The sequence below is a fragment of the Pelobates fuscus genome, chromosome 2, assembly GCF_036172605.1.
Source record: "Pelobates fuscus isolate aPelFus1 chromosome 2, aPelFus1.pri, whole genome shotgun sequence".
Taxonomy (NCBI): domain Eukaryota; kingdom Metazoa; phylum Chordata; class Amphibia; order Anura; family Pelobatidae; genus Pelobates; species Pelobates fuscus.
In genome coordinates this window covers 31,658,979-31,685,241 of record NC_086318.1, presented here as the reverse complement: position 1 = coordinate 31,685,241, position 26,263 = coordinate 31,658,979, and the positions used below count along the sequence as shown (strand labels likewise).

General features: G+C 39.7%; 1 protein-coding gene across 1 annotated transcript in view; it reads right to left on the bottom strand.

Annotated features, from left to right (window-relative positions):
* The window catches only part of LOC134586120 (adhesion G protein-coupled receptor F5-like), a 113,597-nt gene that overhangs the window by 70,049 nt on the left and 17,285 nt on the right, over positions 1-26,263 (bottom strand). The window contains exon 3 of the mRNA XM_063441630.1: positions 23,058-23,130. Coding sequence (XP_063297700.1) covers positions 23,058-23,130 — 73 coding nt within the window. The remainder of the gene's footprint in view (positions 1-23,057; positions 23,131-26,263) is intronic.

The window sequence follows — 26,263 nt, the reverse complement described above, 5'->3', positions numbered from 1 at the left end:
AAAAAAACATAGACACACATAGCAATTTAACAATACATGTACGGAAAACTTTAAGGGTTACTGCCAAAGAACACTCCAATATGTGTTCAGCAACATCTCCTGAGTACAGTGATACCCCCTATGTATAGGTGTGTCAGGTTCTCTGGGGGCTAAAATACCTTATTTGGAGGTTGTGCATTCCAGTTTTCCAACCCGGAATTTTCTCAGCTGGTCATCATGCACCCATGTCCTATTTGGGAGATTTTTGAAGCCGGCCAATGTAATTTACCCCCATCAAACCATATATTTTTGAAAAGTAGACAGCCTAGGGTATTTCAAATGGTGGTATTTTAACACTTTCCATGCACTAATTTTACCACCAGTCTTTGTCAAACTTTTGGGTAGTCATTTTTTTGTGTTATTTTTCTTTCACATTATACTTTAGGCATGGAATCTCCGTTCCTATTATGTGTTGCTGACAAAGGACACCCCAATATGTTTTCAGCAACAATGTACAGGTTGTATGGGTTTTTGCAAACTTACAGGGGTCAAATGTGGAGCTTTCCCCTTTTCCATGTTTGCACATTGAAATTTGCCAGATTGGTTTGCTTGGCTTATGCTGCCTTTGAGACCGTATAGCAGCCCAGGAATGAAAATTAACCCCATCATGGCCAGGGGCGTATTAGCCGCGAGGCAAACAAGGCATTTGCCTTGGGCGGCATTTTCCAGGGGGCGGCAAAAAACGCCGCCCCCAAATGCCCAAGGCAAATGTCTTGTTAGCCTTGCGGCTAACAGACATGCTGGGCTGCTGCTGGGCGGTCGGGCGGCGCTGCTGGGCGGCTGGCGAGGGAGCACTTCCTCTGAGCTGTCTGCTCAGCTCCCTTGCGCGCCGCAGAGTGAGGCTGGGAGCCGGAATATGACGTCATATTCCGGCTCCACCTTCCAGCCTCACTGTGCGGCGCGCAAGGGAGCTGAGCAGACAGCTCAGAGGAAGTGCTCCCTCGCCAGCCGCCCAGCAGCGCCGCCCGACCGCCACTGGACCACCAGGGAGAAAGATGGACTCCCCCCCAGCATTCCCAAGGGTAAGGAGGCTGGGGGGGTTAAAGTAAAAAAACAAAAAAGTGTTAATGAGAGTGTGAGTGTGTGTGTGTCTGTTAGTGAGTGAGAGTGTGTGTGTGTCTGTTACTGAGTGAGAGTGTGTGTGTCTGTTAGTGAGTGAGAGTGTGTGTCTGTTAGTGAGTGAGAGTGTGTGTGTGTCTGTTAGTGAGTGAGAGTGTGTGTGTGTCTGTTAGTGAGTGAGAGTGTGTGTGTGTCTGTTAGTGAGTGAGAGTGAGTGAGAGTGTGTGTCTGTTAGTGAGTGTGAGTGTGTGTGTCTGTTAGTGAGTGTGTGTGTCTGTTAGTTAGTGAGTGTGTGTGTGTGTGTGTGTGTCTGTTAGTGAGTGTGTGTGTGTGTCTGTTAGTGTGTGTGTGTGTGTTAGTGAGTGTGTGTGTGTCTGTTAGTGAGTGTGTGTGTGTCTGTTAGTGTGTGTGTGTCTGTTAGTGTGTGTGTGTGTCTGTTAGTGTGTGTGTGTGTGTGTGTCTGTTAGTGTGTGTGTCTGTGTCTGTTAGTGTGTGTGTCTGTGTCTGTTAGTGTGTGTGTCTGACTGTGTGTATGTTAGTGTGTGTGTTTGCCTGTGAGTGTGTGTGTATGTTAGTGAGTGTGTGTCTGCTAGTTTGTGTCTGCTAGTGAGTGAGTGTGTGTCTGTTAGTGTGTGTCTTTTAGTGAGTGTGTTTGTCTGTTACTTAGTGTGAGTGTGTCTGTTAGTGTGTGTGTGTTTCTGTTAGCGAGTGTGTGTTTCTGTTAGCTAGTGTATGCGTATCTGTCAGTGAATGTGTGTGTGTGTATTTAGAATGCGGGGCGGGGTAAAGGTTGGGTGGGGGTGGCGCGCGGGGGTACACCACTGATCATGGCATACCATTTGTAAAAGTAGACAACCCAGGGTATTCAAAATGGGGTATGTTCAGTCTTTTTAGTAGCCACTTAGTCACAAACGCTGGCCAAAGTTAGCATTTTTATTCGTTTTTATTGAAAACTGTTTTTTTGCTATTTATATTTTATATATATATATATATATATATATATATATATATATATATATATATATATTCGTCCAAAATAGGCAGGAGCACTCACTTGCTTAAAGTCCAAAGTTTATTAGAACATCTTTAAAAACGATCAATGTTTCAGTCCTGCATAGAGGACTTTCATCAGGATCAAAGATATATGTGTGTGTATGTATGTGTATATATATATATATATATATATACACACACACACACACACATATATATGTATACACACACACACCTAATTTCCATACATGTATAATATATTATAAGTAAAGCATTTTATAATATATTATACAAATATAATGCATATATGTGATTTCATTAAAGGTGTATTTTGAGATATATGTGTGACTGTAAGCCCGTTTGAAAAGGGCCCTATTCAACCTATTGTTCCTATAAGTTTTCTTGTAATTGTCCTATTTATAGTTAAATTCCCCCTCTCCTTATATTGTAAAGCACTACGGAATCTGTTGGCGCTATATAAATGGCGATAATATATATCTCAAAGTGCACTTATAATGAAATAATATATATGTATAATATATTATAAAATGCTTTAATTATTTTATAATACATAATATACGTATAACATTATTTTTTTAAAACTTTTTTGACAGCTCAGACGGTCCCCCTGACAGTCCTAGAGTCCTATAGCGGTGATGTGATCATTGTGATTACATGGCCCTGAAAGGCCGGGGTGGCCGGAGCTGCTGCAGAATGAGTAGAGGCCAGACTATTTTAGTTTCTACAGTTAGAAAATGCAGAGATGGATTTGATGGACCTATGTCTTATTTTGGGGCATTATAATAGTTTGGTTGTTCAAATGACCACACAAAGGCCTTCCATTCGTGAAAGTAGACACTCCAGGGTATCTCATATGGCATATATTGTGCCTTACGATGTCGTCATTTTTTACTGTTATATGTTACTTTCTCGTAACAAAATATTTTTCACAGTTTTTACTTAAGCATTACATTTGTGCTAGGCATATTGTATATTTTAAATGTTTCACCATGATCAAACACCCCAAATTATACTCAGTTAACTCTTCTGAGTAAAATAATACCCCCAGTGTAAGCTTTTGACAATATTTCGTGCCGCTACAGTGACAAATAGGATACCTGACCATTTCAGGTTTTTAATAGTAGAATTTTGAGAAATGGATTTGAAGGGCCTATGTTTCAATTTGGGGCATTATAGTAGTTTGACTATTTCAATAACTCCACAAAGGCCTTGCACTCGTGAAAGTAGACACTCCAGGGTATCTCATATGACATATATTGTGCCTTAATATGTCAAAGTTTGTGGTAAAAAAATATTTCTCAAATTGTTTACTTTAGCATTACATTTGTGCTGGGCATATTGTATATTTGACATGTTCCACCATAATCAAACACCACAAATTATGCCCAGTTAACTACTCTGAGTCAAACAATACTTTGTATGTATGTATGCTTTTGACACTATTTCGTGAAGTTACAGTGCCATATAGGAGACCTGACTATTTCCGTTTTTACAGTAGAATTTTGAGAGATGAATTTGATAGGTTTATGTCTCATTTTGGGGTCTAATAGCGGGTTGCTTATTCAAACTTGAATAAGTTTTAGTCAGTTTTGCTATTTTAGTCTTAATTTTGCAATTACATTTTCAGTTTACTACAATTTGCTGTTTCGTGAAAACAAAAACCCTGTTATTGTGTTATTTTTGCAGTTTTGGCATTCTTATTTTGAACACTGTGCTTGTCACATAACTGTTTTAATGTCATCTCCTTAAATAAAAATGGTAGTATGATGAAGTAAAATAATAACCACCGAGAGCAGCTACTTATAAAAACTCATACACGGGGGCAGAGCCGAGCAACTGACCTGAATGGCCGCACGACGAGCGAGCTCCGCAGTAAAACAACACTTTGGACCGGATTACGCAAACCCAGCCCAACGAAACCGGTGCCACACCGACCTGCCAGCATCCAACAGCGATATGGGCCGGAAAAACAAAAAACCTAAGCCCGACAACCCGCGGCAACACCACAGCATCGGCGACATGTGGAAGCAGGCACTCAGCGCCCAAGGCCCCAAAATGGCCGCTTACAACGACTACGGCTCAGATATATCTGATGATTTCAACACGGAGACTGAGATGGAGCAGCCACACGAGGTACTACCACCTCACAAGTCACCCCCGAAAACAGACTCCTCACCAGTGACTGTCACGGTCATGAAAGACCTCCTAGCAGACCTCCGCTCCACAATACAGGCAGACATGGCTCAACTGCGCAAAGACCTGCAAGGCCTAACGGGCCGTCTGACCACGCTGGAGGCAGACTCCCAGCGCGCCAAGCAACACACCCAAGACCTCCAACAAACGGTTCGGGACCTCAAGTTACAGCACTCCACATACGAGCAACGTATAGCAGCCTTAGAAGACCAGAGTCGCTGCCGGAATATAAAAATCCGGGGCATAAGAGAGGACATACCGGAGTCTGAACTCCCGCACACGGTGCGGAGGCTAATGCAGGCACTACTACCTCCCAAACATGCCAGACAGGTACCCATTGAAAGGGTATTTCGCCTCTCGCGAGCGGCTAAGGCCCCTCCAAAGGCCCCAAGAGACCTACTGGCATGCTTCCAAAACCATGGAGACAAGGTGGCGGTGATGCAAGCCACGAGGAATAAATCTCCGTACCAGTTTGAAAATATGCAGCTATCTTTCTACGCGGACCTGTCGGGGTCCACCCTGGCATGGAGACGCACGCTTCAGCCCTTTACAGCCCTCCTACGCCAACATAATATTACATACCATTGGAGAGGTTCGCGCACAATGTTGGTCCACCATGGGAACGGGACTTCCACCATACGGGACTTACAAGAGGCAACTGAGCTACTACCGACCCTGGGACTTCCCCCGATCGCTCATCCTCCACCGGAGAAAAGAACCACGCTGGCACAGGACACCGCATGGAACCCCGCAACAGTGGTCACATTTGTCCCTAGAGGAGCCGAAATGGCGAGCGCTGCGGCAACCAACACCTGACGCAGTCCTGAAGCTCTCCGGTATCCAGACAAGACTATTTTCAGCAGCAACGCTCGCTGCAACCCCTGGACTCATGACCCACTCATGATATATATATGTTGAAATGATAAAGCCACATTATTAAGGTAGAACTCACACGAGTTTTAGCAACCAAGGGCATTTTTAAGCCACTTATGTAAAGCCATCTGATATCTCCCCCCCCTTCCCCCGGGTAACAGGGGATCCATACGCAAAACCACGCGGGGCTCCGACCCCCTTCCTCATACGGTTTCGTTGTTATGCTATGTTGTTATTCTATGCTTAACGTTCCTGACTCATAAATGCATAAATGTTCTGGTATATACTAAGTATGATAGCCGACTACATAAGCAACTGATAGCTCTTTTTAGACTATTAATCTATGTTTTAGCCGCGGTTACGTTTCCCACCTTATAACACCATAATCGCATAAGTAACTAAGACTGCTCACGCTATAAATTCAATGCTGGTACCATTTACTATTAAGCTTAACGCATCAGCTCATAGTCAGTTTGCGTGCGACTTACTGCGACTTTTTAGCTTAACATTGTAAATTTTAATCTGACACATTGCTCAGCCTCTCCGAGGTGAATGTACGCTTGGCCACCTGCAAAGGTGCAAGGACTGAAGGCTATGCAACCAGAAATTGTTAATGTGCATTACGTTCATTATAGTCTTAGTAAGCTTGTTTATGTACATGTGTGTGGAGTGATCATAGCCGTGTAAAGATGCACAGTGTTACTTAGCTGCAAATACCCAGTACTAGCACACCTAGGGCCAAATCACGGGCCTCCAGAAGGGGTATAGACCAACCAGCATGGACTGCTGGAGGGCTTCCTCCTACTTTTCTGCAATACAAGGCAGGTACAGACCACATGGCCCATAGTTCGCATCGCCTTCCTTACCCCTGGGTAATTTTTAAAGCTACCAATCCTTCTTATGCTACTATGTCAACCTGCACAGAGCCCCTCCCTCATGCAACACATACTCCACTACTGGAGTAACCTAAGGAATCCATAGACCTGCAGAGATCATACCTTTTATTGACACATACCTGGCACATTAGAATCGGCACAAGGTCAACCTCTTTAGCTAAGACCTCGCGCTAGGCAGCAGCACACCCAGTATGTAATACCAAAAGCGCTGCCATATCATGGAATAACCTCCTGGGCCCAGGACCCAGGTCACTCCATAACTAAGCTGACAGATCCATTATTAGTTTAAACACTCTTATGTACCCACTGACATCCTCGACGTCATAACTCAGCACGCTACCGCGGCAACACATTTAATTATATTTAATCTCATCCTAACGTTGGTTTTGTAGCTTATTTCTCAAGTTTTATACTACAAACGATGTTGACACCTGTTGATTTTACTCATAAAAATGTAAAGTGCAATTGTTTCATATGCCATGACGATGTTAACAACTGTTCAACCATATTAAGCTAGTAGAAGCTGTCGTTGCTCTACCAGCCTGTATGTAATTCTTTTCTTGCACGCCAAAATAAAGAATTAAAAAACAAAACAAAACTCATACACGGTCACAGCTTGGTTATTATAACGTGATATTGCAATTTCATTTTCAACATAATTCTGCATTTAGCAAATACGCTTTTATGCTTAACTTTTAGAATGTTATTGTTCTTTTCAATGTTATTTATTTACAAAAATGTCCGAATGGAAAGACACAAAAAACTCTTCCAGGTAATATAGAGGCTGTCTGGATGGTGAGTAAAATGTTCTATCTACCCAGCTTCTAAAGTTAAGCTGTGTTTTAACTCATATTTCTTAAGGAGCGTGATGAAATCCATCATGTTGCCTTGTGCTCCGTTTGTTGTTAGCAACAAGAGTTAAACAGTTAACATAAAGAAATATATATATATTCAATAATAAAAGATTCCAAGGTGATGTAAGTCAAATTGTAAATGTTTGGCTGAAATGTCAGATTCAGTAGGTGATAGGAAAATTATTAAACTCTCTGGGTGTCTGTGAAAAATAGTGCTATTGGAACTGCGAGTCCGGAATGTTGCACATCGTTTGAACTTTACTGTGATGTTACCTTCACAACATGCATAGAGGTGGAAGCTAGAAACAAAGAAAAAAGGCAGCACTTTTCATGTGTTGCCCAGCCATATGTATAAGTGATATTTGTCCAGGTAAACATGATGGATATAGATATACAGAGTCATCGGCCACTAGGTGGCATTGTATGAATGAAAAAAATACTGGCCTAAGTAAATGGAATTAGAGTAGCCTGAGGCGCATGCATCCTTTTTCAGTATTCTTTATTTACTGATTCCCAGAATGAACCTGTGAGGTAGTGATCTCTAGCATTTATCATGGATTACAACTCTCAAAATACTCAGTCAGAAAAGTAGCCGAAGCTCGTGACCATGAGCTAAAATATAAACAGACACATAACCCATGGTTCACTGTCTGGGGGTTGCTACCTATTCTTGATCTGTATAGGCCAATAAGATGGGTATAAAAAAAAAAAAGTTAATCTGATTTCTGAAACTGTCCCATCTTCATTTTTCTGTCGTCAGAGAGTTAGGAGACGAGCTGCAAAATCATGATAGTGACTCATGTCTCTTGCTTAAAGTGAACACACTGTCATAACACATTCTTGGAGTTATTTTTACCCCACGTACGTCTTTACAGAAATGCTATTAATTCATCCGTAGAAGGTCACCCCAGCTTAGAAAAGCAGTGCTCGTTTTTCCACCACTTCTTTTGTGGAAATATTTAAAGAAACGGTATAATGTAACTTAACAGTCTGATACCTAAGAATACTGTGACACCTCAAACAAACACATGTTTACGTATGAAATATAAAAAGGGACTTTACCATTGCCAACTCATCGACAGGATGAAAAAACAAAACAAAATGAAAGGACTTTTTCTTGATCAATGGAATGGCCATTTGATCAGCTTTGGAAATGAAAAAAACATTTGTAAAATATTACTTTGACGTTCATTAGCTAATTAATAAATGATATTAAAGTGACAATCAGGCATTTCCTCCAATGAATTATGGCAAATAAGACATCTAAAGTAAACAATTTAAATCATAACAACCAAGTAAAATATAGTAAAGAAGGATTACATTTACACTTATGTTGTATAATTCAAGTATTGACTGTTCAAAAACCACCGATAGGTTTGCTTCTCATAGCAAATATAGTTTAATCTGCATGTGTTCTGACAGCAGAACTCCAAATGTTACAGTTCTACGTGAAGAGTGGGCCTGTATGCCTTTAGACTTGCTTACCAAGAATGTACTTCTAGTGATCACATGATAACATAAATATGCTCCAGTTGCCTTGCCAATGTGCAGGCTGTATACAATGGGCATTGAAACGTGTCAGAGCCAATAGCATATCAGACTGTCTCAATAATTATGGATCTGCCTCACCCCACCCATATGGATTGGACATGCTTAGTATTGTAGAGGTTTGGTTGTTATTATCTCTTTCTCCCAAAAATTTTTTTAATGAAATGCTTTAACCTGTGAAGGATTTTTTTTCTGTATAAGTGAATTCTGTATAGATTACAATTAACTTACACAATCTCACATTCATCATAGTGCTTCACTATCACCAATAATGGTTGACCAGTATTCAAATCACTATAATGATAAACAACTTAAAAACAAGTTAACGTGTTGCATTGATCTACTCAAGATCCAAATTAATATATTAAAAAAAACTATTTTAGTGAAAATGGTTACTGTAGAAATATCTTTTCCACATAAGGAATCCATGCCACCAAAGTTGAGTTTTTGGAAGAAACACACAACACTATGTGTGGCGAAAAAGAGGCACAGCACACCAACATCAAAACCTCATCCCAACTGTGAATTATGGTGGTGGGGGCATCATGGTTTGGGGCTGCTTTGCTGCGTCAGGGCCTGGACGGATTGCTATCATCGAAGGAAAAATGAATTCCCAAGTTTATCAAGACATTTTGAAGGAGAACTTAAGGCCATCTGTCTACCAGCTGAAGCTCAACAGAAGATGGGTGTTGCAACAGGACAATGACCCAAAGCATAGAAGTAAATCAACAACAGAATGGCTTAAACAGAAGAAAATACGCCTTCTGAAGTGGCCCCGTCAGAGTCCTGACCTCAACCCGATTGAGATGCTGTGGCATGACTTCAAGAACACGATTCACACCAGACATCCCAAGAATATTGCTGAACTGAAACAGTTCTGTAAAGAGGAATGGTCAAGAATTACCCCTGACCATTGTGCACGTCTGATCTGCAACTACAGGAAACGTTTGGTTGAAGTTATTGCTGCCAAAGGAGGTTCAACCAGTTATTAAATCCAAGGGTTCACATACTTTTTTCACCTGCACTGTGAATGTTTACATGGTGTGTTCAATAAAAACATGGCAACATTTCATTCTTTGTGTGTTATTAGTTTAAGCAGACTGTGATTGTCTATTGTTGTGACTTAGATGATGATCAGATCACATTTTATGACCAATTTGTGCAGAAATCCATTTTATTCCAAAGGGTTCACATACTTTTTCTTGCAACTGTATATATATATATATATATATATATATATATATATATATTATTATCATTATTTATATAGCACCAGCAAATTCCGTAGCACCGTACAATATATATATATATATATATATATATATATATAAAAAACAACAACTAAAATATGATTAGCTGTATATATGTACACATACCTAACACATACCTACATTGGTAAAAATGAATGTGAGATAGATGGGTAAATAAGAGGCATGCTTTGGACCTCCCTGGTGACACAAGAGAGACGGGACTCCCAAAAAAGGTTTGGTTCTCCCAATGAGGGGCAGGTAAGTCCTGGGTGTAAGCATGCTAGAGCACACATCGTATAATTAGAATGCACTGCAATAATTGCACAAGCCTGACTAATGAGAAGTTTATTGGGATCTATCTCTCATGTCCCTAGAGGGTGGACACCAAAGAACAGACCTGGGACAGAAGCCCAGATTTGTGAGATATGCAAACATATGACTCTTCTTCTTGTCTGGGGTAAAATGTTTTTTTCCTGCCTATGCAGAGTTTGATGTTATCTGTATTTTTAATGTTAAACATTGCCCAATTAATTCTCCATTAATATTCTGAGTAAATACCTATTAGAAGAGAAACTACAGAACAAGATAAATCCATGCCATTTAACAGAGATAAATCCATGCCATCAGCACTGCTGATCCCTTAAAAGTTGATCAAGAGGTTATTTAACATAAGTATTTTTGTTTTCCTGTTGCTGATAGTTGCTAGTATATGATTTGGTTACGTAGTGATTGATGATCTCAACTGCTTCCTTATTTCCTTCTGTCACTACAACACTGCGGATTCTAAAATGAGAATGCAATGCAAGGCCTTCAGTTCACTCTGCCTCAACTTCTCTCACAAACATGACTGCAAGGCAAAAAAGACCCCTAATGGAAACCTTATCCTGCTGGCAATATTTGAGATGTAGAAAGCAATTAGATGGCTCATCCATGTTGAGCTGTTTTACATTTCTTTCTAAATAATAGACATGTGTGCTTGGTTTTGGAAGAAATACATTTCATGCAAATTTAGGCCGATCAGCTGTTCAGACAAATCCATATCTTCAATGGATAGCTCTGCACTTCAGCATCAATCTTATCCAAATGCCTGGTGCCTGGTAACAAATTGTATAAACATTTACTCCATACTGGTACTCAGCGTCTTTACTGCAGAAAATCCTTTATTTGAGTTTTATGCCAAAACAGGCAACATTTCATTTCAGCTTGTGAACTTTGATCAGGACGTAAAATAGCGTTATAGACTTATAACCGAGTAATTGACTGACGCAGTGGCCAAACATGTTTGTTTGATTCAGTATGTGGAGTTCTGCTGTGGCGCTAAGAAATAAATTTAAAAAAATGATTGATGGCTGGGCAACAGTCACTAAATGTTGACTTTATTCACAGAACTAGTGAGAAGTGACCAATAGCTGGAAAAATGGAGGTGCAGTTAAAAAAAAATATATATATATATATATATTTGATGTATATGTGCTTTTTTTTGGTTCATCCAAATAATTTTTTCCGAATAGTTTTCATGGACAATATTTGAACAAGTCGAGTCGTCAAATGAATGAACCATATTTAATTCTTGGAAAAAATGCTTCAGCCGAACCAATTTTCTGCATAGTACACAAGTCTAGTGAATATTGCAATTCTACCTCTCTTCCCCAGCATCACCTCCATGCAAGCAGAAATTAAGAGCCTGCAGAGCAGGAACGAAGAATTTGACCTGTGGTTCGCCGCCGTGGAGGACACCCGCCGAGCAGCTAACTTAATGATACGGGGGATACCCGACGACATACCAACCGAGGAGCTACCGCACTATGTACGCAGACTCAAGACAGAACTGCTTACACCGAAAGCGGTCAAAGCCATCCACCTTGAGAGCATATTCCGGATTCCAAAACCGGTCAGAGCACCAACAACGGCCTCACACGACCTCATAGCCCGCTTTCAACAACGTAAAGACAAGGCCGCAATCCTGGCTCTAGATGTCCACGGGAGGACAAACGAGAAGGCAGCGGAGAGGCGCATAACACCCACACCTAACAGCTAGGTACAGGTTGGATCACACAAATAAATACCTAAACAGTGCAGGTACCCACAACATGTACCCCACCCATAGACCCACAGTACACACAGTGCTGACACCAAGGCCCAACCCACTCCGCTGCCCAAATATTTGCTCTTAGATAAGCAGCCTACACGACGAAGCAGAGTCCACAGCGGCTCAGACAACTATCATGCAGGCACAGTCCTTCCCTCATCCCCCTCATCTGCAAAGGGGAACAAGCGATGTTTCCCACTCGAGGCACACACTAAATCTCGCATACGCTCTAGACAACAAGATACCAACCACTAACACAAAATCTGTGCATGTAATATGTATGCCATACCTATGTTTCTGTTATGGTAACTGTTAAATACGTCACACTAATGTGGCACCGCACGCTTATTGTACCAATTCTTTGCACGACAAAAAATAAAGAATTATAAAAAATACATTTAAAAAAACCAATTGTGGATAAATTGTGTGTTAATATTGTTAACAGGAGTAGTCCTGTGTGTATTCATTGTTAACAGGAGTAGTCCCAGAAGATTGGAAGTTAGCGAATGTTGTGCCCATTCACAAGAAAGGTAATAGGGAGGAGTCGGGCAACTATAGGCCAGTAAGCCTTACTTCAGTAGTGGGGAAAGTGATGGAAACCATGTTAAAGGATAGGATTGTTGAACATCTAAAAACACATGGATTTCAAGATCAGAGACAACATGGGTTTACTTCAGGGAGATCATGCCAAACTAATCTTATTGATTTTTTTGATTGGGTAACTAAAATTATAGATCAGGGTGGTGCAGTAGACATTGCTTACCTAGATTTCAGTAAGGCTTTTGACACTGTTGCACATAGAAGGATTACCAATAAACTGCAATCTTTGAGTTTGGATTCCAATATTGTTGAATGGGTAAGGCAGTGGCTGAGTGACAGGCAACAGAGGGTTGTAGTCAATGGAGTATATTCGAAGCTTGGGCTTGTCACCAGTGGGGTACCTCAGGGATCTGTACTTGGACCCATTCTCTTTAATATTTTTATTAGTGATATTGCAGAAGGTCTTGATGGTAAGGTGTGTCTTTTTGCGGATGATACTAAGATATGTAACAGGGTTGATGTTCAAGGAGGGATAAGCCAAATGGCAAATGATTTAGGTAAACTAGAAAAATGGTCAGAGTTGTGGCAACTGACATTTAATGTGGATAAGTGCAAGATAATGCATCTTGGACGTAAAAACCCAAGGGCAGAGTACAGAATATTTGATAGAGTCCTAACCTCAACATCTGAGGAAAGGGATTTAGGGGTGATTATTTCTGAGGACTTAAAGGTAGGCAGACAATGTAATAGAGCAGCAGGAAATGCTAGCAGAATGCTTGGTTGTATAGGGAGAGGTATTAGCAGTAGAAAGAGGGAAGTGCTCATGCCATTGTACAGAACACTGGTGAGACCCCACTTGGAGTACTGTACACAGTACTGGAGACCATATCTTCAGAAGGATATTGATACCTTAGAGAGAGTTCAAAGAAGGGCTACTAAACTGGTTCATGGATTGCAGGATAAAACTTACCAGGAAAGGTTAAAGGATCTTAACATGTATAGCTTGGTGGAAAGACGAGACAGGGGGGATATGATAGAAACATTTAAATACATAAAGGGAATCAACACAGTAAAAGAGGAGACTATATTTAAAAGAAGAAAAACTACCACAACCAGAGGACATAGTCTAAAATTAGAAGGACAAAGGTTTAAAAATAATATCAGGAAGTATTACTTTACTGAGAGGGTAGTGGATGCATGGAATAGCCTTCCAGCTGAAGTGGTAGAGGTTAACACAGTAAAGGAGTTTAAGCATGCGTGGGATAGGCATAAGGCTATCCTAACTATAAGATAAGGCCAGGGACTAATGAAAGTATTTAGAAAACTGGGCAGACTAGATGGGCCGAATGGTTCTTATCTGCCGTCACATTCTATGTTTCTATGTTTCTATGTTTTTGTATTTTATTGTACCCTATTTTGTGGACCCAGGACCTACTTGAAAACGAGAGAAATCTCAATGTATCTTTCCTGGTAAAATATTTTATAAATAAATAAAATAAATGTTCTGATGGCCTCATAGTGCGGATGAGTTCAATTTACATGCATGTGGAATATAATTAATCTCATGCAAAGGTCATGTTGCCTAATGTTATTTAACAATCTGAAAGCCTATCTGTTATTGTATCCATATTCTTTTAAACTGCATAAAAATGTAGATCATAAAAAAATAAGAAACAATATTTTTGATACTTGACTGGGCTTATTCTAGCATTGTTTACTATTTATAATGAGTATTATTTTTATTGCATATGTCTAAACCTACAGAATTATCAGTCTTTTCAACCTTTGACATTGGAGAATAATGTATCTTATTTAAACAGACTGATTTTTAAACATGTATAAAGCTACATTACTGAGAGTGTTATTGCTGTGGAGCTCTGTTATACACTCAGATAAACCAACAATATGGAGTTTCTACAAAAGACGGACATTAGGATAGAAAAGAAGGACAGAGGGATATGGGTCAAAAATAGGGACTGTCCTTCCTCAATAGGGACACTTGGTTGGTATGGATATTAACCATATCCAATACAATTCTCAGCAAGCAGTAGAAGAAGATACCGTTACTCAGTAATCCTGGTAATGGGAAATATTGACAGGGTAACTGGAATTTTAAGATAACGCACCTGAAATGGTATTACTCTCTAGTTTGGTCCAATATTTCAGATTCCCTTTTCAGTTCCCCTCCCAGTTTAGTGGATAAACCCAGTATTGCAATATGTTGGGTATTATTAACGAGATACCATTTTGTACTGTGCTGAAAACCAAAACTGCAAAAATATGCTGATTTTTAAAAATGAACAGCCCCCATTTGTGCAAATGTAAAAGAGATCACAGAAAAATGTGTCAGTCTAATCTCCAAAAATCTCAGCATCCCTCCAGTGAGGCACCCAGTCCTCTCATAGTGAAATAAATACAATAGAAAACCTCTGAAACAAGGAAGGCCTGAATACCATGTCACCTCAGGGAGAAAACACAACCCATGGAAATAAACAAAAAGGAGATGAGTTATTGAGAATGATTTCCCCCCCTTTCTCCCCCCCCTTTTTTTTATGTACCCTTTCCTTTACTTTTTCCCCCCAAGTTTTTCAAAAGTTAATTTAAAAAAATGACTTAAAAAAGTGTCACTTTAATCGCATTGTGTACCAATACCCCAAATGTTTGTGTCTATGAAAATTGTTTAACCCCTTAAGGACACATGGCATGTGTGACATGTCATGATTCCCATTTATTCCAGAAGTTTGGTCCTTAAGGGGTTAAAGGCACCCTGTAGGCACTATAATAATTTCCTCTCATTGAATTAATTATAATTCCCGTGTCCCAAGGCACTGTACCACCATTTAATGTTAAACCATTTTCCAGCAGTTTAATACTGAATGTGGATTCCTGGTCGCCTATAGCCCAGCCCTCACTGGCAGGGCCGCCATTAGGTTGGTACAGACAGTACCCCAGTAAGGGGCCCGAGACAGATAAGGGGCTTGGAAGCAACTGAGGACCACTTGGAGATTTAGCAGATCTCTCAAACTGGCACATAAAGAATGTAGTCATAACAATAATTGTACTTTACATTCCCTTCCCTACCGCTGTTCCCCCCACAGCCCTGGCTGTCATTATGCCCATCATGCAGTGTATTGCCGCGCATGCACACTATCCTCACACCTCCTTCCTATAGGAAACATTGGATTGGCTGAGATCATCCAGATTCACGAGGCTGATCCACATGGCGGATACTGGCTCTGCGGGGGGGGGGGGGGGGTCACATGGGGGGCCTCAGATGGAGCCTCAGATGGAATTTTTTCCCAAGTAAGTGGTTAATCTCATAAGAGCAGACATTAGACTGTGAGAGTAGGACCTGCCAAAGATGGGGTACATTGACGTTGTGGCAGGCTTATGCAATGTATGATCATATAATGTAACTAAATCCCCATTTTTTTTGCCTAGATTAGGTGTTTTTAAAAAAAAAAACTTTTACAAACTAATAAAATCTGTCAACATTGAAGTTGCTGTTTAGTAGATAGGAGAGTGCGCTGGATCTTGTGTATTGTTTATTGTATAATATGGCCCCCAGCAGCACCCCATTTAAGCATGTTTAGGTGAGTGCAACCATCCCCCCATGTGTCCTATATATATTTGGGAGTCTAGCCAACTCCTTGGTTTTGCACCCCTCCCTGTTACAGGTGCCTCATCTCAGGTCCCTGTTTAGCCTTGTACTGCAGAGAGCCTCAGATGGAATTTTTCCCCAAGTGGGTTAATCTCATAAGAGCAGACATTAGACTGTGAGAGTAGGACCTGCCAAAGATGGGGTACATTGACGTTGTGGCAGGCTTATGCAATGTATGATCATATAATGTAACTAAATCCCCATTTTTTTTGCCTAGATTAGGTGTTTTTTAAAAAAAAACTTTTACAAACTAATAAAATCTGTCAACATTGAAGTTGCTGTTTAGTAGATAGGAGAGTGCGCTGGATCTTGTGTATTGTTTATTATATATATATATATATATATATATATATATCTCCAGTCAATATATTATGTGTATATATATATATATATCCAGTCAATATATTATGTGTATATATATATATATGTGTATATATATATATATATATCCAGTCAATATATTATGTGTGTATATATATATATATATATCCAGTCAATATATTATGTGTATATATATATATATATATATATATATCCAGTCAATATATTATGTGTGTATATATATATATATATATCCAGTCAATATATTATGTGTGTATATATATATATATATATCTCCAGTCAATATATCATGTGTGTGTGTGTATATATATATATATATCTCTCCAGTCAATATATCGTGTGTGTGTGTATATATATAGATATCTCCAGTCAATATATTATGTGTATATATATATATCTCCAGTCAATATATTATGTATATATATATATATATATATATATATATCTCCAGTCAATATATTATGTGTGTATATATATATATATATATATATATATATCTCCAGTCAATATATTATGTGTATATATATATATATATATATATATAAATATATATATATATCTTCAGTGACTCCCAAGTAAATCAGGCACGGAGATTGGCAATATAGTTATAAATAAAGTGGAGCTCACCAAACTGTAGTAAATGTATCTGGCTTAGGAGGCAAGGTGGAGAGGAAAAATGACTGACTTATAACAATATCAGTAAAAACATAATGTGTAAAATTCCCCTCAGAAAGCGGCCATGGGTGTACCAAAATGGCTGCCAGCCAGATAATAATAAGATATTGTGTGCACCACGATGGCTGCCAGTTGTGTGCACTGTGTGTACCAAGATGGCTGCAAGCTGTGTGTACCAAGATGGCTGCAATATAGATACTAATGAGATACTGTGTGTACCAAGATGGCTGCCAGATAGATATTAATGAGATACTGTGTGTCCCACGATGGCTGCCAGTTGTGTGTACCAAAATGGCTGCCAGCTGTGTGTACTGTGTGTACCAAAATGGCTGCCAGCCAGATACTAATGAGATACTGTGTATACTAAGATGACTGTCTGGAAAAGGCTTGCAGCAAATAACAGACACAGTAAAAAAACCAAAAACAGAAAACACACTAGGGAGGCAGAACAGAGCACATCAAAGGTGTATTTCTACCATATTAAGCAGAAAATTTAATATAAAAATAATTCAATATAAGTTTCCATAATCCTGTATTATTATTATTTGTATTAATTAATAAAAAAAAATGATAACACCACATCTGTTTGCTCAGCAGCACAACACAGTTTGCAATAAATAATCTGTAATTTGATCTATAATGGACCATAACCTCGAGTTTATTTTTTTAAATTTCGCTCTCCTTGGCATAAAAAAAAGTGTGAATGAGAGAGATATTATTTATTATATTGAATTATGTAAATTCTCACTGATGTTAAATGTGGCCCACAAACACTAGAAGCTAACATGGGACGCATGCCACCCAGTCACATCCACATCGTCTGCCATCACATTTGCAGTGCCATCACTTCCACACATGGCACAAACTTGGCTGACATGATGCAGACCACCAACAGTGCCATCATAAGGCCACACTCAGGTCAAAACCATCTGCTATGTGGGGCGTGAGGGTAGCCCCGAGCATACATTTATATATTTATCCAGAAGCTCAGACTGCGGTGAGTCCACCACTGGACAGTGTCTATCTGTGTGTGTGTGTGTCTTTGTTTACCTGTGTATGTGTCTGACAGTGTGTAGTTGTGTGTGATTGTCTGACAGTGTGTTGCTTTGTGTACATGTATGTCTCTAACAGGGATATTCAAAATGACAATCGCTAGCAATTAAAAGTGAATTTCAACATTTAGGCCAAATTAGTCAAGTTAGAAAAATTCTCCAATTCAACAATGTTTCCAGTTGGGCTTGTTTGGTCTTAAATTTTAAATTCGCCCTGAATTCACGCTGAGCTCCCGTCAAGTTTCACATAAGTAAATAAATGTTTTCATATAATTTACCCTAACTCTGTTCCATTAGCATGTTCTAATAACTAAGCCTCTAAAATCTTTATGAGGAAGTTATTGATAAACAAATGCAACAGGCTCACTGCTAAATTATCTTCCTCACCACACCCAGCTTCATTGTGTTTTTATGGCTTGGTCAACATTAGTGGTTTTAAACTATCTACTACATTGGGAAAGATTCAAATTAAATATTTACTGCATTACTCATGTTAATTGTTATGTCAGGGATTCCACGTGTGAGAGTCATATAGTGTGATTAGGGAAACCCCTGGACTATATATGTGTGTCCTAGTTTCTAAGACTTTGGGGGTCCCACGTAACACAGTGTGGAGTCATACTGCAAAATAAGATTATTATTATTATTACTGTCTTTAATGCTTAGTGTGACATGACTCAATGGGCAGTATGAAACGGAAAAAGGATTTTATAAAATACAAAGTAACAATGGAAGTACGGATGGATAAATTAGAAATGATATTATACAATAATTTTATAGCCCAGAGGAAAAAAAACATTAATTTGCTGAATGTCTTTGTGAAAATATACGTATTCTGCTGTAATTCGAATTATAATCAACATTGTTCTGGTTTTTTTTTTACATCTGTTTAAAAAAAAAAACGATAATAAAAGATCTGAAGTGCTGTTTTTGTTTTGTTTTTACTCCGGGCTAACTTAGTTTTAACAATTTGGATGCCTGTCAGCTCATTTTCACTCACTGCTTAGTCAGACTGCTTGGACAATATAGGTAATCTAATCTACATGACATCTATATGGAGGAACACAAGAGGAGCTAGGAATTGTCTGAGTTCCGATATGTTATCTTAACCCCTTCACTACCAAGCACGATTTGTTTGAAATAAATTATGTATAGCATGAATATTATCTTGGTAGCACACACATATAATAATGTATATAGACTGCTTTTCAGACAAACTTAGAAATTAGATAATCGTACACATTTTTCATTGATTTGTTTCTAATATTCTTTTAATTCTTTATCTGCTCACATGAAGACATGATTAGACAACGCCAATGATACAACAGATTTAAGGTAACTTCCAAGTGATACAATATTGCATTGTTCTCTGGGAACTGACACTATTATTGTGTTGTTTGATTAACTCACAAATGTTATACCAACAAAACAGCACATGACAATACTAACAACAACAATACTAAAATACTAAAATAAATATACTGTTATCAAAGAAACACTTGCAACTCAACCCCCCCAACTCATCCAAAGATGACCAAACCTTTGTGAATAACTGTGTGCTGTTATGGACCATGGCCGTCAATTTATTCATAAGATAGTTATCGGTTATTTTGGACTTTAGCTCCTCCATAGTAGGTACTTCGCCCGTAACCACTCTGCTGCCAGAGCCAGGGCTGGATTTACATAGGGGTTAATGGAGCTGAATCTCTAGGCCCATGTCCATGACATAGGCCCATAGATAATAGAAAATATCTGTCTGCATAGTCCACACCTAGTTAGATGTCCTGTGTGATTGGCAGACAGCCTGGAATGTTTTCACACCTGGGTGACTTTTCGATTCTTCGGGCAGACCCTTCCCATTTTCCCATAACTTTAATCCCTTATTTGCATAAAGTGGGTGAAATCCCTGGGTTTGAGTGCCCTATCCCAGCACAACTCATCAAAGGACACTGTTTCTATAAAGGTGGTGGACTGGGAACTCATATTTCAGATGAAATTTAATGTTGACAAATGCAACGTTATGTACTTTGGCATCAAGAATGCACAAGCAACTTATACCCTAAATGGAAGCGAGGGAAAAACAACAAACGAAAAGGATTTGGGAATTGTTATAGACAACAAACTATGCAACAATGTGCAATGTAATCAGCAGGGGCTAAGGCCAGAAAGGTATTGTCATGCAGTGTCATGCAGTGTCATGCAGTCATACACACGGCCCATGGGGCCCCGGTGCAAAAATTAATCCATGGCTCCCCCACTCCGCGTGCTTACTCTGAGCGGGCCCGGCCCCGACACATGGCGGCGGGCACCTGGTTGCAGGGGTCGCAGGGGTGCGACCCCTGCGACCGCGGAATGTATGCCAGTGCATGCAGATACACATATACTTAAAGGACCACTACAGACACCCAGATCACATCAGCTCAATGAAGTGGTCTGGGTGCCAGGTCCCTCTAGTTTTAACCCTGCCGCTGAAAACATAGCAGTTTCAGAGAACCTGCTATGTTTCACTGAGGGTTAATCGAGCCTCTAGTGGCTGTCTCACTGACAGCCGCTAGAGGCGCTTCCGCGATTCTCACTGTGAAAATCACAGTGAGAAGACGCTAGGCGGTTTAAATGTGCACGCGGCTCTTGCCGCGCATGCGCATTCGGAACTGAGAGGCGGATCAGGCCGGAGGGATCCCCAGTGCCAAGGGAGTCCGGCGCTGGAGAAAGGCAAGTGCTGAAGGGGTTTTAAATACATGCACTCTCACAAACAGACGCATAAACACTAGCTGACAGACACACACATTTACTGACAGAGACACACTCAGTGTCTCTCAGACATACATACACACTCACTGACAGACAGACACACATACACACTCACTTACAAAACATACACTCTAACTGACAAACACACGCTCACTATCAGACACCAAACAGACTCACTAACAGACACACACAGTAAAACACTCACTGACACACACACACTCACTGACACACAAACTAACACACACACTGACACTCAGTAGCAGACATACACTCAATAACAGGCACACAGAAACTAACACACAGTAACACACACTGACACAAAAACTAACACTAACACACACACTCCAACACTAACACACACACAAAAACACTTTTTTTTTTTTAAATGTGATCCCCCAGCCTCCTTACCTTTGGCATTGCTGAGGGGATTCCCTGGGGTCCAGTGGGGCTGCCCGGCGGCTGGTCCTGCGGGCGTGCAAGGGAGCACTCTCCCCTGAGTGCTCTCTGTCCAGCTCCCTCGCACGCTGCTTACTGATGCCGAAGCCGGAATATGACATTATATTCCAGCTCCTGCATCAGTGCGGTGCGCGAGGGAGCTGGGTAGAGAGCGCTCAGGGGAGAGTGCTCCCTCGCATGCCCGCCTGCCCGCCCGGTGACACCAGTGCCAGCCTTGGGGGGACCTGAGGTGGCTAGCTCCTGGGCCCCCCAGAAGAAGAGGCTAGCCACACTGGCGTACATACCAGGTCGCAGGGCGGCCTGGCCCCCTGGTTAGCCAGGCCCGGTCGCAGCCACGACCCCTGCGACCGCGGTATGTACGCCACTGTTGTCATGCATGAAAAAGGGCATTAATTCTTGGGATGAGAATATAATTTTGCCTCTTTATAAATTATGGCAATAGAAAAAGTGCAGAGACGAGCTACAAAATTAATAAAAGGAATGGAACATTTCAGCTATGAAGAAAGGTTAACAAACTTAAACCTCTTTAGTTTAGAAAAACGTTGCCTCAGAGAGGATATGATAACATTATACAAATATATACATCCGGGGCCAATACAAACCATTATGTGGAAATCTATTCACAAATTGGACTTTATATAGGACACAAGGTCATGTGTTTAGATTCACCTAAGGCAAAAAAATAGTTTTTTTGTACAGTAAGAACAATAAGGATGTGGAATTATCTGCCTGAATAAGTGGTTTTATCAGAGTCCATACAGATGTTCAAACAGCTACTAGATGCATACTCGCAAAAACAGAATATTCAAGGAAATAATTTTTTAATGTAGGGTAATAGCTTCTTGATCCAAGGATTAATCTGACTGCCATTCTGGGGTCAAGAAGGATTTTTTTCCTAGTTTGTTGCAAAATTGGAAGTGCTTCAAACTGGGTTGTTTTTTTTTTTTTTTTTTGTTCCTTCTTTTGGATCAACAGCAAAAAAACAAATGTGAGGAAGGCTGAACTTGATGGACACAAGTCTCTTTTCAGCTATGTAACTATGTAACTATGTGGGGAAAGTGTTGTACTCCAGACCTCTCCAAACCCCCAAATTTGTTCATCCTTTATAGAAATGTTTGGTGAAAGAAAAGCTTTATTCAATGCCGTTTATCTTATAATATTTCACTTAGGGTCTGAAATGTTAAAATAAAAGGAAACGTGTTTTTTCTCACAAATATTAGGGGCTTACAAACCTGTAGGTTATTGTAAGGAACCCGAGGCTATGCTAGCATTACATCTTTACTGAAAGCTACAACATACTGTCTGTAAAAAGAGTGTCTGAATTTCAGAAATACTATACACATAGAGCAAATACAGTGAAATCATACATTTCTAAAATAAAGGTATTAAGAATATAGCAATCTTTATATTCGGAGAGCTATTCACTTTTCCTCCTCCCTGACTATAGGAATGTTATAACCCACTGAACCTTCCTTTACTGTTTGTAAGGAGGAATTGCATTTCCAGCACAGTTGCAATTGCAAACTTTAAATGTGTGGCCAAGAACATGTATTCTTATCTAAGCTGATAACAGTAATGCTTTAAGAAGGACTAAATTTTGTTTTGCAAAGTAAATGAAACTAAAAACATTTAAAAACTATTCTGGGAGTGAAGAGGTTTGATAGTAAAACAAACATCCTTGTATTATTGCAAAGATATCATATACTCTATTGAAACAATTGTATAGATTGTAATGTAATAATAATAAAAAAGGAAATTGTATTACCTGCTCGTTTGTGTCTTGATAAACTGCTCCCTGGGACGTATCCAGAATCTGCCCCATTATTTTTACTTTTAAGCTAAAAGATACAGAGAATAATTAGATGCTGATCAATGCTTGAATTAAGCCAAATGCGAACAATTCTTAGACGGATTCCAAACTTCTGTTTTTTATAAACTGATACAGTTACAAGGGCATTTTGTTGGTAACAACTTTAGAAAAAAAGAGTCTATTACTTGTGTATTATATCATATAGGTATTATATCATCATATATCAAATAGAGGCATGTGCACCAAGTTGAGTCCCAGGTTCTCATTTAGGCACCATTCCATCTGTCAGCCCCAAGTCTCCTGTAAGACTGAGAGAGTAATAAACACTTACAGTTATATAATTTGTGACAGTGCTACTTTAATAGACTGTATTTAGAGTTAATTAAACATCAGTGTATGGGGCAAGTGCTGTGGGTGTGAGGTTTTAATGTCGTAGGGTGAGGGGTTAATATAGAATGATTTAGGGTTAATACAGCATGGTATGGAAGTTCTAAATATTGGTTCATGCAACACTCTGCATTCAATCAAAGGTTTCATGTCACAATGATTTACAGACGACATTAGAGCAGTAGTTCCCAAACCAGTCCTCACGCCCCCTACCAGTCCAGGAATTAGGATATGTTTTCACGGGTAGGGGGAGGGAGGCATGAGAACACCACTGTATTAGGGTTTGTGGTTGGACTGAGTGTGTGGCATAGGGCTGTTTTTAGTAGGGGTTTAAGTCAATGTATGTAATAGCCTTTGGCTAAAGCCCATAATCTATTTGCCATCTTGATTGACAGCTGAAAGGAGGGTCCATATGTTTAAAAAAAAAAATAGATGTGATAGGAACTCTATGTTGTATGCTCGGTCATTTAAAGGGACACTATAGTCACCCAGACCACTTCAGCTCAATGAAATGGTCTGGGTGCAATGTCCCTTAGGTTTTAACCCTGCAGATGCAAATGTTTACATTGCAGGGTTAAGCCAGGTTCTAGTGGCTGTCTTCTGCCATATTATGCCTCCATCGCGCAGAGCGTCCATAGGAAAGCATTGAGAAATACTTTCCTATTGACAGCTTGAATTTGCGCACGGCACTTGCCGCGCGTACGCATTCGGATCCGCTGACGTCGGCAGAGGGAGATGACGTCGGCAGGGGGGGGGAGAGGACACCAGTGCCGAGGGAGCCCGGCGCTGGAATAAGGTAAGTGGCTGAAGGGGTATGAACCCCTTCAGCCCAGCAGGAGGGGGACCCTGAGGGTGAGGGTACCCCATGAATGATATAGTGTCAGGAAAACAGGTTTGTTTTCCTGACACTATAGTGATCCTTAAAAAAAAGGTTTGTGTGTACTATGATACATTTTAATGACGTACACAATTATAGTGTTAGACTCTAACTGTATAGCAGTTTAGCCCAGTAAAATGTTCTAGCAAATATAAACAAAGACTATCACTACATTTTTAATGGTTTATTGCTCTCTGGAAAACACACCCTTAGATCTCAAAACACATTTTTTTTTACCATGTCTAAAGTGCAACAGAAGGTTGTTTTTTCCACTAAACAGTAAATGGTGGTGAAAAAAATAAACGGATGAAAAAATAAATAAATACATAAATAAATAAGAAACCCCAAATTCAGGCAAGGAGCAGCTTGCGACCATAAATGTAGATGTAGATTTTTTTTTAAAATGAGCAATTTTCGCCTAAATTTTGAAGTTACGTTTTTGATTTACTACAGTCTGCTGTTACCAAGAATTAACCCACAAAGTAGTTAAAAGTATGAAAACATGGAGTGATCATCTTTTTAACATAGAATGACCATCTTTTGAATTTGTTTGTGTATGTTGCAGAGTACATGTATGTAAGCAAAATTATTTGAAAAAAAACCCAAAACTAAATATTTTAAGATTTGTTAACTTAACAAATTGAATTATTATTATTGTTAACGATATATAGTATCCATTTTGAATTCACTTCAAATTTCTGCTAATTCATACTTGGTGAATAACCCTGCTAATTTAGAACCACCTTCCCCAGTCATCTCCTGTGTAAGGAGTGCTGTCAAATCCAGCTTCCTACGCTTCTAACAACCTTTGTTGCATACTAGGCTTCCCCAAACTCCAGCCCTCCAGATGTTGCTGAACTACAACCCCCATGATTCTCAGCCTATCTATTTCATTCATAGAATCATGGGAGTTGTAGTTCAGCAACATCTGGAGGGCTGGAGTTTGGGGAAGCCTGTTCCATCCCTCTTGCAAAACAGGCATGGGTCAAAATACACTGTAATACAGAGTTCGGCAACTATGGAGTAAGTTTTATTTTACTTCTTCTTCAGTGTTATCCACAAAAACAATCCCTATTAAGGAAAAATCCCTCCAATTCCATGTACCACACTATTCTATTATAAAATACTAATAGAGCAGTACTGTCAGTTGAATGACTTGTACTGCGGAGATCAATGACTTTGTACGTGATATGGGATGTCACGTTGTCACTCATTCATCCAGTTTGTCCTGGTCAACTGCAGGTGCTGTTATTGTGATACAGAAATGTCTAGGAGCTACGACAGGTCAACTGTGAAATGGGAGGTCGCAGAGGCTCACGGAACTGGATTGTGGATTATTGAAGTGTGGGCCATAGACTTGTTTTGGTCAGTTTGTCCAAATCAAATTCCTTTTAATCTACGCTCAAACGAATCAATTCATCCAGGATTTACTTGTGAAGTCGCATTTTCATTAAGACTCCACAGGTAAATCCTGCATGAATTGATTAGTTTGGGTATAGATTAAAAGGAATTTGATTAGACGAGCCAGCTCATACTGTCTCTGAATTGCAACTTGTACGCTAGAATTCTATATTAAGAGCTTATGGTAATGAGGTTTAATGACATAGTAGATATAGATAGGTCTGATATAACTTTGGGCAATGCTGAAATAGTGCAACAAGTAATGAACCATTGTTCACCATCTAGTGATCTAATTAAGAAGGAAAGATAGATCCCACTGTGATAAAACTACAACTCCCATGATGCTTTGCCCTGACTTAGGGTTATGGCTGGGATTGAGTAATGAATAATATTTCCCTGTCTGTTTAGTGTCAGCTATAAAATAAGCCAGGTGCATTAATAATTTGAGGCTTTGATGTGTATTGGGCTGCATGACCCTGTTCAGGTGAGGGGACAT